Source organism: Engraulis encrasicolus, chromosome 8, assembly GCF_034702125.1.
Source record: "Engraulis encrasicolus isolate BLACKSEA-1 chromosome 8, IST_EnEncr_1.0, whole genome shotgun sequence".
In the NCBI taxonomy this organism is placed as follows: Eukaryota; Metazoa; Chordata; class Actinopteri; order Clupeiformes; family Engraulidae; genus Engraulis; species Engraulis encrasicolus.
This window is the reverse complement of record NC_085864.1, coordinates 45,489,240-45,502,663: the sequence shown is the minus strand read 5'-3', so window position 1 is coordinate 45,502,663 and position 13,424 is coordinate 45,489,240. Positions and strand designations below refer to the sequence as shown.

Sequence of the window (13,424 nt, the reverse complement as noted above, 5' to 3'; positions counted from 1 at the left end):
CGTAACTCAATTCATGGCAAAAGTGATCACAGCTTAAAGTTTACAGAAGGCAGCAAATGTGGGCAAACAGTTCACCCGGCTCGCCGCTTTTATTCTGATACATGACCTAAGCATTCACATGATGTAATGGGCCAAACATAAACTAAACGGATTTAATACAATTCAAGTGAAATACACTGCTCATGCTCAAGCTGTATGGTACTTGGTCCTGTCCTTCTTATTGCTTTCGGTGTTGCGGCCTGTGGGTTGAACCCACCAAGGCATTATAATCCCCTTAGGTCAGTTACATAGCTCACGTTGTACTTGACTGTCCACAATAAGCAGCATATTCAGGACATTACCTATTTAGAGATTTAGCTGTTTTCTGTATTTTTTAAAATATATTTTTAGGGGCTTTTATATCTTTATTTGATAGGACAGTGTGAGATGGTGACAGGAAGCGAGTAGGACAGAGAGGCGGGGTGGTATCGGGAAATGACCCCGGGCGGACTTGGACCGGGGTCCCCGTGGGTATGCAAGCCCAAATGTGGGGGACTTAGCGCGCTGCGCCACAGCACCCCCCTGTTTTCTGTATTTTTAAATGATATTTGATAGACTTGATTGTTTGCATTTTTTAAAGAATCAAAGAATGCGCACCCAAAAGCTGCTTTATTCATCAAGCAGCGCAGCTGGCGAAGGTCCTAGACAGTGTTAGTAGCTTTTCTTCCTATTATTATTCGATCATCATTCTTCTCCAACTGGATGTCTATGGCAGCCCATAGAACCCTACGTAGGAAAATGCTGAAAAGCAGCACAGGCATTATGGACAGTCTCCTAATTACTCACAAAAAATATAGGTCTCAGGCACCAACCCTCTAGCGCCACCAGCAGGTTAAAGTTACAGGTACATTTCTGCTTGTAACCTTTGAACCGTCGGTTCGATTTTCAAAAACTTGGTTTCCCTGGAATCATTCCGTCAAGACAAAGCCAACACAGTTTCCCAGTCATTTTGAATTTTGTGAAAATAAATAAAATGCTTCAAATCCCTCAATTTTTGTGGGATTTTTCCGTTAAGGTGTAGACATGATCTGTGGACAATGCTGCACAAAAGTTATCCAAAGGATTTTGCACTGACCTCTTTGTTTCCCCATGAAAGCCAATCAAACACGTCCTAAAAGTCGCCAAACAGGAAGTGAGGTCCTATCTTGGCAACCGTTTGTCAGAATCTTTTGAGAATTATCACACACATTCTTGTCTATCCCATGATTCCACACACAAAAAAATCCCAGGTCCCCAGCTCAAACCCTCTAGCGCCACCAACAGGTCAATTTTCTAGGTACATTTCTGCCTGTATCATTTGAACCGTGCACCTGTTTTTAAAAATCATGGAATCTTTGAAATCCTTGGGCCAAGACGAATTCAACGCACTCTATAAAGCCACTTGCAAATCAATCCGATCTGACCAGACTTTCCAACTACGACTAGTCAGTTGTCTGTCTGCTCCTTTCGGTCTTGATCGGACAGTTTGCTCCCCGAACACACTGTGCCGCCTTCTCCTGCCATGGACACTCTCCCGGAGGGATTTTGTTACAGTAACTTCCACGTTTGAGAGTTCACGTTCCGGCTGGTCCTGTTTAAATGTTTTCATGTTTTCGCAAAGTCAACTCTCTACTTTTCACGAGTAGCTAGCCTAGATAGTGGACTCACGACTAATGACTCTAAATGCACGTTTTGTTAAAAAAGAATGTTCGAGAGAGAAGTGTAATGAAATTTGACATGCCTAATTTACCAGCTGCATGCTGTTCTCCACTCAACTGTCCTTTGCCTGAATTCAGTGCGAAAAGATAGGTACGCCTATTTGACCAGCTGCATCTCATTCTCCGCTCTGCTGTCATTTGGTGGAATTTCAGCGCACCGGAATTAGAACGCCCCTTAATTAACTATACAGCATTTATTCCCCGCTCACCGGTCTCCAGTCAGAAATGTTCTTTCTCGCTCGCACCCACCACCTCCCCTTTCGCCTCCTTTTGCCGCTCTTCGATTGATTCGTCAGGTGTCTTGCCCTAGCTTCCTTCCAGTTCACCTTGTTCCATTGTTCTCCAACCATCATTTGCTAGGGGGTGTCCGCTCAGAGTTTGCACATATCTGTGGGCACAGATACTGCCCGAGCTCTCAGTGGCGCTCCGTACTCCCGAGCTCGAGAATGTTTGCTGCATAGACATTTCTCGGTCGTGGCAATACTTCAGCACCATGGCCAGCGATCTTGCCCAATACGCCACATAATCAATCTCAGCTTCTTGAGTGCAGTAGTCCCTGCGGACTCTGTGAAGTACTTTGATGATCAGTCCACCGCGTGGACAGCCACTCTCCTGCAAGAGCGGCATGATCACGAGAAGTCTGTTCTCCAGCGAGAACGAAGATGTATGCATACATGCTTAATCTAAATTTCAGAGAGTGAACTAATGAAATAGGCTATAGCCTATGATGCCCATGGGCAAAGCCCCCATCCCATTCATAATTTATCCATCTCGGTCTGTCTCTTGCTCACAAAACGCTATGACTTTCATGGTTTCATTACTTCACTGTAGCCTAGACTTAATTTCTCTTCACGATGTCATATCGGCAGGTTTAAATTGTCCTCTGTGGATTTTGTGGAAATACAAAAAAAAAATCCAACCAAATCCAACCCTCGAAGGTCACGTATGGGCCAGTAGGGGGTGCTGCATTTAGCAAAAAGGGTATATTTGTTTTTGTTTTATTATCATTTTGTTTTGAACAAGTGACCCAGTGAAGCATTTCCTTCTCTCTCCCTCTTTTGGTTGTATTACAGTGTTGCGAAATGTCTTAATGGTTATATCTAGAGTACGCACCCATAAGGGAAAAGATCTAAAACACTTAAAAATAGTCAAGCACAAATACACATTCCGTGTTCCGCAACATAAACTAATAAACTATAAACTAATAGCCATGTAGAATAAGTTTTTATGTAGCGATGTAAATGTTATGTATCGTTTTCATGCAAGATAAACTATATTAACAAAACCACTCATTCACCTGCCTTGAGATATGAACTTAAATCCCTTTAGTTCAGCTGGGAAGTCTGTTCACAAGGTTGAGGGGTGGTTTTTGTGTGTGTGTGTGTGTGTGTGTGTGTGTGTGTGTGTGTGTGATAGGACAGTGACATTGGGACAGGAAACGAAAGGGGAGAAAGAAACGGGGAAGGATCTGCAAATGACCCAGACCGAGGCCGGAACCAAACCCGGGTCGCCGGCACAGCAACCCCCTGCCCTACCGGCCACGGCAGGGCATGTTGGTGAGGTCATACATAGAGTGCACTAATGTTGGTCCGGAAGGCCTGTCTCTCAGTCTCTGCTCTAATTCATCCCAAAGGTATTCTACTGGGTTCAGGTGAGGACAGCCAGCCAGTTGGTCTGTTGGAGCTGACTGTACACAGGGCCTGCAATTTGCTGCTACGCCATGGCCGTGACTACCATTGAGGACTCAGAGGTCATGTCCTACGTATTTTTTTCAGAAATGTAAAATTGATCTATGATCAACAATGATAAATTCAGTCTGTACATGCCACCCTCATTTATCCTCGAGGCAGTGAATAAATGAAAACAAACTTTGACTGAGTTTGATGCATTCTAAATGTACAGTAGAGCTAAGCAGTACAGCACGCAGTATTTGACCTCTGTATTTGAAAATGGCTACGTGTACATGATGTTTTTAAGTCCGATTTAATAAATGCGATTTAAATAGATCGGATTAAGAGTTATTTTGCGATGTGTATACATGGCACTTTCACTTAAATGCGATTAAACGTCTGGGGTAAATAAAGCATTGCGATTGGACTGAGGACGCACGTGCTGAGCGAGCCAAATAAGGCACGGGGGCGTGGTCCAATGCCACCGAGATGCAGGTCATCTTCCCCACGAAAATCGTTGCCTCAGGCGGACTGAAATCACAACATTTCCCCCTCTCTCCCTGGATCATTTACAATGCTACATTAGCTACCCTGTTAGCATAGAAAAACGAGTGGTCAAATGGTTATGTGGAGTAACTTTGTTGTGCTTCATTACTTCGTGGGGCACTTTTACATCAATATATGGAAGCCACAACATTTATAGTCGCTTAGGGACTTTAAATTAAGCAAAACTTTCATGTGAAAATCAACAGGAAGTGCCGCCATGTTTTTCTCACTGGCAAAGAGCACGGTCTCTTGGCGCCATCATGTGGTCAACGAGCATGCGTGGAACGACTGGATTTATTGTAATTCCGAATAAAAGGTTACATGACAGAGGAACGTGTTTAATCGGATTTAAAAGAGGATTAAACCACCCACTTTAATCGGACTTAAGTTTAAATCGGAATAAACTTAAATCCTATTTGGTAAGTGTTTACATGATATTTTTAGAGTGGAATTAAGTTTTAATCAGATTTAAAGTGAGTTAAATCGGACTTAAGTGTCTCATGTAAACGCATAGAATGTCTCGTTACAGCCCTGGCTACGCCGCACCTGTCTTTTGATAATATAGTGTATGCTGGACAGTAAAATTTGAATTGTTAATATTCTGTTCTGAACATACATGGTCTCATCATTGTCAGCATAATAAGTATTGTTGTCCAACACATGAAAATATAGAAGCCTAAGTGAAAAGTTGTATACATGTATATACACTATCTTTTAATTTTTAACATCATTTACAGTAATAATATAAAGCAGCATTAAGCAGACCCTATTTACAGCAATGTCAGCTTTCTTAAAACAGCGGTGGGCAGTCTTTTATATTTATATTTGTCAATGCATTTCACCTTTGGCCCCGATGACATACCTGTGACAAATCTGCACAAGCTGAGCTCTGATTTTCTTTAGTTTCAGCCCATAAATAAGTGGATTCAGAATTGGTGGTATAACTAGAAATTCTATTGCTAAAAAATTACGAAGATCCTGGGAAAATGTCCCAGCACTGCCATATCTTGTAAACATAACATCAAACAACAGGGCGACCGTCACATTGAGCAAGGACAGCAAGTGTGGTAGACAAGTTTGCATAAACTTATTTCGTTCTTCTTTCGATCTGATACTTGTACCGATGAGCTTGGTGTAAGAGCACATGATGAACAGTGAATGAATAAAATAAATAATAAAGACAAAATATCCTAACACATTTTGAACAATAGTCGGATAGCATGACAGTTTCACAACAGACCAGTTTTCACAGTAAAGCTTGTTGATCAATGAACCACATAAAGTTAACCTTGAGCTTAGCAACACACCGACTAGCATACACATAAAAGGTAAAAACCATGAAAGTATCATACACATGGTGACCACTCTGTTTGTCATGAGGCAGTGATACTGCAACGGTCTACAAATGGCCAAATACCTGTCAACAGCCATGACGGTCAAAGTGGAGAATTCACAAAGTGCTGATGAATAAATGACAAATACTTGCACCAAGCACCCTAAATAGGATATAACGTGACGATCAGACAACAAGTCGTATAAAAACTTAGGGTAGAAACCAAGCGTTCCATACAATGCATTTATACACAGATTACAAAGAAATATGTACATGGGCTCATACAGGTGTTTGTTCATCACAATGGCATAAAGGACTGCAATGTTCACCATTAGAATACAAGGGTAACACAGTAACGTTAGAGAAAACAGTAAATATCTGTATTCTGATGTGAAGTTCAATCCAGAAAGTTCAAAAGCTGAAACTCTAGACATATTTTCCATCATAACTCAACTCATGGCAAAAGTGATCACAGCTTAAAGTTTACAGAAGGCAGCAAATGTGGGCAAACAGTGCACCCCGCTCGCTGCTTTTATTCTGATACATGACCTAAGCATTCACATGAGAGGGTCCAACATAAACTAAACGGATTTAATATAATTTAAGTGACATACGCTGCTCATGCTCAAGCTGTTCCTATGCTACTTGTTCCTGGGTTTCAAGTCCTTCTTATTGCTTTCGGTTTTGCGGCCTGTGGGTTTAACCCACCAAGGCGTCATAATCCCCTTAGGTCAAGTTCACATTGTAGGCCTACTTGACTGTCCACAATAAACAGCATATGCAGGACATAACTATTTAGAGATATAGCTGTTTTTTGTATTTTTAAATCATATGCGATTGTATTTGGGGTACATGCCACAAAACAAGGTTCAAGGAGAAGATACATACCTTCTTAAATGTATACTTGCAGCCAGGCGAAAAGCAATTACAAGAGCATGGACTTAACTTGATTGTTTGCATTTATAATAGAATGAAGTAAACCCATAAGCTGTTTTACTTATTTTTGTTTTATTATCATTTTGTGTCTCTTTTGTTTGTCTCTTTTTTGTACTGGATGTGGGCCCCTATTTTCAGAAATGTAAAAAAATTATATATATATATATATATATACAGTGCCCTCCATAATTATTGGCACCCCTGGTTGAGATCGGCGTTAACGTGCTGCGATAATGTGAGACTCTTGTCGCGCGATAAAGAAAATATCGCACGTTAATCTATTCTCAAAATATAGGTTTGGAGTTTGGGTATGCACGTCACCATAGCGTTTAATTGACAGACGCTTTTAGACTGCGCTCCAGTCGCTTCTCCTCTCTCCACCTGTTGTTTCAGCAGACCTAGCCTACTAAATAGGCCTATGAAGTGTTTGCAGCTGAAAACATTATCCCTCTGCCGTGGTAGTTGTTGTTTGAGTGCTTTTTCATAAGTGGTACACTAAAGAGACGTTATTGTTTGAGGTGAAGCATAGAGACATTATTGTGTGTGAGTAGCTACCAGCCCGACATAGCCTTCATTTCAATCTTGCCTGTGCTATAATTGCAAAACATTCCGTGTGATAGTCCTATGCATTTTGAAGATTGTCAAACTGAAACTGTCAATATCTACTCTCGCTGAATGTTTGTGTTGCAATCGCGCACATTTGCGATTCAGTGAGATATTCTCATGTCCGACGGTAATAAACCTCGCGGTTGTCGCGCTTGACTTTTTTTTTTTGCAAACTGAATTCATGTCGAGTTGTTACTCATCTGGCATTCTAACTCTGAGAACAACTGTGAAATCGCAGTGTGCCAGTGCTGTAGGTTCTAGATAGGCATATCCAGTAGCCTGGCTCTGCTGAGGGCTGCTGTACTACGCGCAGAGCTCCTCTCTCTCTTAAAGGAGCCGCTGCTCCTTTTAACAGTCAGTGGCAGATTCTCTCTCTCTCTCTCCCCATTAGAAATGAAATGCTGAATTGTTGAGGTAATATTGTTTAAATAGCCTAAATGTTTGATAGATTTATCTGTATTTGCCTCTACAACTTATAGCGCTGTTCATTTTGAAATTTCAGTATCTTATAACTGTAAATGCTTCCTAACATATTGGACACACTTTACACATATTGCTGTGATTTTTTCATCTCCAAGTATCAACATGACCATTTTTTGAAGATGAGATGCATTTTGGAAAAAAAAGATGAGCTCTGGTCTAATGCGCCATCTGTCTTAAGAAACCCCAAGGTTTTTTTCGGCATTATTTCGCTATCGTGCCTATTCTGAATGAGCCATTTTGATATAGATTAATCTAGATTAATCTAGATTAATTTCATAATTACAGTGAGATTAATCTAGATTAAAAAAATTAATCTATGCCCACCCCTAGTTAAAAACCTTAAAATAAATTCAGTGTTTATTGCAGAAGAATACTGTCACACTGAAAATTGTAGGAAAATGTAGCCTTCAACTCAAATGAATTGTAAGAAAATAAAAAAATCCCTGGCTAAAAAATAATTATTTTTCATTAAATCACCTGTTCCACAATTATTGGCACCCTTAACAATTCCCAGGAAATAAATATAATTGAAGCATTTCTGTCATTTCTACAGTAGTTTACAAAGTTTACCAGAGTATGTAGGAACATTTAATTAGTAATTCATCACTTCCTGTTTCCCTGGGGTATAAATATGACGTGACACCGAGGCCATTTCTCTCATCCACTCTTAAACATGGGAAAGACAAAGGAACACAGCATACAAGTGAGGCAGATGTGCGTCGACCTTCACAGGTCAGGCAGAGGCTACAAGAAGATTGCCACTCAACTGCAGCTGCCCATATCCACTGTGAGAGGAATAATTAAGAAGTTCAAAACAACTGGAACAGTGGTAAACAAGCCTGGACGAGGACCCGAGTTTATTTTGCCACCACGCACAGTGAGGAGGATGGTAAGAGAAATCAAAAGATCTCCAAAGCTCACTGTTACAGAATTACAACAAATGGTAGCATCCTGGGGTCACAAAGTCTCCAAATCAACCATCAGGCGCTGTCTACACGCCAACAAGCTGTTTGGGAGGCATGCACGGAGAAAACCTTTCCTCACTCACAATCATAAACGCAAGCGTCTGGAGTTCGCCAAGCGGTATTGGGGCTTCAACTGGGACCGTGTGCTTTGGTCAGATGAGACCAAGATTGAGCTTTTTGGCAACAAACACTCTAAGTGGGTCTGGCATACCACGAAAGATGCGCATGCTGAAAAGCACCTCATACCCACTGTGAAGTATGGGGGTGGGTCAGTGATGCTGTGGGGCTGTTTCGCTTCCAAAGGCCCTGGGAACCTTGTTAGGGTGCATGGCATCATGAATGCTTTGAAATACCAGGACATTTTAAATCAAAATCTGTTGCCCTCTGCCCGAAAGCTGAAGCTGGGTCGTCACTGGGTCTTTCAGCAAGACAATGACCCTAAACATATGGCCAAATCTACACAGAAATGGTTCACCAGACACAAAATCAAGCTCCTCCCATGGCCATCTCAGTCCCCTGACCTCAACCCCATTGAGAACCTGTGGGGTGAGCTGAAGAGGAGAGTACAGAGGAGAGGACCCAGGTCTCTGGATGATTTAGAGAGATTCTGCAAAGAGGAATGGCTGAAGATCCCTCTTTCTGTCTTTTCCCATCTTGTGAAACATTATAGGAGAAGATTAGGTGCTGTTTTGTTGGCAAAAGGGGGTTGTACAAAATATTTGACAAAATTGTGACACACATTATTTGATGTCAAATAATTATTTCTTTATGTGGGATTTTTCCCCCACTGAATAAATGCACTTGTATTGAAGGTTGGATTTTTCTCTTTTTTTCCATTAAGGTCCCATATTATTTAGAAAAAACATAAAATAATTGGAAGCTAAAAAACACATCTCAACCAGGGGTGCCAATAATTATGGAGGGCACTGTATATACATTTCCTGAAAATAGGGGCCCACAAGGGTGCGGGCCCCACCGGTGAGTCAGCTCTGTGCCTCTAATTATGAGGGGCCACTTTAAGCCAAAAGTGCCTGGGCCCTTTTTCTCCCCCAGTACAGCCCTGGCTATCTTACTAATGAACTTTGACTGAATTTCACTTGCCTGCTTGTAACTTGGCAACAACAGTCCAGTGAAGGTCAGAAAGCACCTGGGAGGCCACAAGACATTGTGTGCTCTCATCTTGACGCTTAACATGCATGCTGTGGATACAGGGCCTTATTGTATTGCCTGCAAGGGTAGATTACTGTGACGGGCCTACGGGGCCCAGGCTAAGGGGCGCAAGAGGCAAAGGGGCCCTGATGGCCTTTCCTCCGCGCTAAAACGTCAACATCACTTTTAAAACATTATGCATCCCAATATCCTTTTGCATTATTCAATATGTCTTTCGTTGGGCTCCTCCATGTAAGGCTTTCTTTTTTTTGGTTGGGGGGGGGGGGTCAACTTTATTAGGATACTGAAGAGAAAGACAGAAAATGAGTGGGAGAGAGAGATAGGGAGGGGTCAGCAAAGGACCTGGGCCAGGAATCGAACCCGGGTCAACTGCATGGCAGGCGAGTGCCCTACCAGATTGCCACGGCAGGGCCCCATGTTAGGCTTTCTAATTCATCCGTCTTATGTGAAAGGAGCCCCACTACAAAACAGCATTACAGTATGTATCATATGCCTCAGCAAAGGGCCCCTCAATTAGGTCATGTACACATGAGCCCCCAAGAATATGCGTTGGAAAGGGCACTTCAATTAATGAAGGTGGGGTCCTTTCTTGTAGTCTGCCCCAGTGGCCCATGGACTCATAATCGGTCCTTGTTGGCTTGTGAAGATATTTGAATTGAAGGCATTAGTGTCTTGTCTGTAAAGATACATTTGAAGGCCAGCAGATAACTGTCCAATAGTCAGATATCGCTTTTCTATGCATATATATTATTGTACATTTGCAACCAGGGCTCTACATGAACACCCGCAAACCGGCCGAATGCTACCGTGAACATTCCGTTTGGCTGTTAAAAAAGAAAAGTTACCAGCCACTTTCACCCATTAGTGAGAGTGTGTTATGATTAAAATCTACTAGATATTTTGATGAAAAAAGTTCATTTAGAGCCCTGTTTCGAGAAAATAGGCCTACAATATGAAATTGAGGTCAGTTGTAAAATATGTAGAGGTGGCAGGCATATTAACACAGGCATGTCAATTTCATTCAGGCATAATCAAAACACAGAATTAACTCCTAGTATTTTTGCAATGTAACTTTACTTTCAATAACTTTCAGTGGCTGTCATGTCCGCAGATTTGTGGCATTGCAACATTGTTTCCTGAACAATTAACAGAGGTGGCTTGGACATCACAATGTGGACAAGGCACTGAAATATATCAGGAGATGATAGATAGCTACGTATGATATAATAAGTATAATAAGTTGACTTTCAACAAGACATGATGTAGTTCAATCACTATGACGTAGTGTAATGTTGTAATATTACAAATTGAACTTGGTAACTTATAGGTTACATTATATTGCAAAGTAATTAGTCCATTAATAACATTGAACATGAACAAGAACAGGCCGGTGAACTTTTAATATGTAGACAAATTAGATTTCTGAAATTCGAGAAGTGTATACAGTAGCTATTGTGTTTACTTTAATGACCACCATAGCCCTAATTTTACACTGTACATCGCGTTTGGCAGACGCTTTTTCACCAAAGCGACATACAATCGAGGACATAGACATAGCCTACAACACTTGCAGAGAAAGTACACATATAATACACAGAACAGTGAATGTAAATGCCAAATAGAGGGTTTTTGTATTGTTATTATCATTATTATCATTATGTACATTAACACAGGATTAAATAGAGTGCACACACAGAATACCATAGTCTACCCTGGAACTGGGCCAGCTCAAGCACTAGTGCAGTAAATAGTCACGAAAGAGAAGAGTGCCTCTGAGAGTTTGTTCCACCACTGAGTGACAGAGAACAGTCTTGACTGGGAAGGCTTAGAGCAAGCAGGTGGCATGGCCAGACAGTTTGTGTTAGAGGAACGTATCTCTCTGGCAGTAACAAACAGCCTTTGTATGTCCTTCAGATAAGCTGGGGCCATGGCTGTAACTACCATTGAGGACACAGAGGTCATGTCCTCTGTATTTTTTTCAGTACGGTAAACTGTATCTACTGTATGATGAAAATCGATATATGACCAACAACGATAAATACAGTCTGTATATGACACCCCCATTTATCCTCAAGGCAGTGTTTAATGAAAAAAACCTGAAGTGTTTGAAACATTCCAAATGTACAGTATGCAGTACAGCACCCAGTATTTGACCTCAGTATTTGAAAATGTCTGGTTATGGCCCTGGCTGGGGCCATTCTTGAGGTGGTTTTAGATACATAGGATTGCTGTATTGTGGTAAACATATTACTAAGAACTTAAGGCAAATTTACATGAGACCAGCATACTGAGAATTTTCCTCCGGATGTCTGGTAAGTTGAAGCCATATATGAGAGGATTTAACAGTGGAGGAATCACAATAAACTCAAGAGAAATGATCAAAGCGATGGCGTTTATAACTTTTCCAGGGTCATACCGACTGAGGGCAATGTCAGAAAAGGAGGCTACAGAATAGGTGACAAAATTGACAATGTGAGGTAAGCATGTTTGCATGGCTTTCCCTCTAAACTCTGGCGTGCTCCTGCGGCACACTATGATGATCCTCATGTATGTGAACAGTATGAAAGCTGCGGGCAGAAAGACCGTCGTCACGGTGACAAAATACCCCAAAACATTATTGGCGGCCGTTGACACACAGGAAAGCCTCACTACTGACCAATTGGAGCAGTACACGCGTGGTATTTGATTGCCACACAGAGGTAGCCTGATAGAGAAATAAATCACCAGACTCATACAAAAAAACGGCCAAGAAAAAGCAAACAGCACCAGGAGAGAGAGTCTCCTCTGAGTCATGATGCTATGGTACTGCAAAGGATCACATATGGCCACGTATCTATCATACGCCATCACAGTCAGTACAGTGTACTCAGAAATCGCATACGTGTAAATGACAAATATCTGCGTGAAACAGGCAGCACGGGATATGGAGTGGGTTTTTGACAGGAGGTCGGCAGAAAGTCTTGGGAAAAAGGCAGAGCTGCCGTACAGAGAGTTGAACAGAAGACAAGACAGCAGCAGGTACATGGGCTCGTGAAGAGTCCTGTCCCTCATCACGGCCAACAGGATACTTCCATTGAACAGCAGGATGGCAAGATATGTTATTAATATTAACACGAAATAAACAAATCTCACATTGTCATAGCCCTTAAATAATGTGAAATAAAAATAGGATGGTACTGTTTCGTTTTCCATGACACTATCCCTTTAAAAAAAAAAAAAAATGTTTTCCTGAAAAGGACACAACGGGTATTCAATTACTCAAGGAATGACTTCTAACATAGTCAGTGTGAAAAAAAAACAACAGCAATGCTGAACTTTGTATTTGGTTTAAAAAAAAAAGGAAAAAGAAAAGGAAAAAGAAAAGAAAAGAAAACCTTAAATGTTTAGGGTTTTAAGTTGCAGTTGTCCTCAGAATTACACTCAGCACTCAGCCCTATACAGTAGGTCTATATTGGTTACTGTGACAGAACAAAGCATCATCAGACAAAACAAAATTATGGAGTCAACAAAAATGCAGCACCATTTCACGCAGCTGAATGACATTTGAATTTAGGTAAAACAAACAGTTATTCCGAACGACCACACAAACTAACATTACAACTGACATTTTGAAATGGCTGAAGTGGCTTTAAAGTCAGATGTATGCATATTTCATTGCCTTCAGCCTTACCAGTTTCAAACCCAATCTGAATCATCACGTCTCCAGTCAGTTTTAAGTTTGCATTGTAAGCTACTTCATTACACAGGAGACATTCAAAGTATCACATGGATTTGCATATTAGCAGCCTCCTACAAGGCAAGTCAATTTCATATAATCAAACCACAGAATAAACTCTTAATCTTTTTGCAATGTAACTTTTACTTTCTGAAACTTTCAGTGGCTTTCCTATGTCTGCAGATCATGTTTGTGGCATTCCAACATTGTTTCCTGAATTAACAAATAAATATAAGATACAGAGGAACAAGTTGGCTCAACTCA

General features: G+C 41.2%; 2 protein-coding genes across 2 annotated transcripts; both read right to left on the bottom strand.

Moving 5' to 3' along the window:
- Nucleotides 1–4,780: 4,780 nt before the first annotated feature.
- Nucleotides 4,781–5,743, bottom strand: LOC134453922 (olfactory receptor 4M1-like). Its single transcript, XM_063204669.1, has one exon. It carries the CDS (start codon nt 5,729–5,731, stop codon nt 4,781–4,783), a length of 951 nt encoding a protein of 316 aa, XP_063060739.1. The 5' UTR covers nt 5,732–5,743.
- A 5,952-nt stretch (nt 5,744–11,695) lies between these two features.
- On the bottom strand, nt 11,696–12,637 carry LOC134453920 (putative gustatory receptor clone PTE03). Its single transcript, XM_063204668.1, has one exon. It carries the CDS (start codon nt 12,635–12,637, stop codon nt 11,696–11,698), a length of 942 nt encoding a protein of 313 aa, XP_063060738.1.
- Nucleotides 12,638–13,424: the final 787 nt, after the last annotated feature.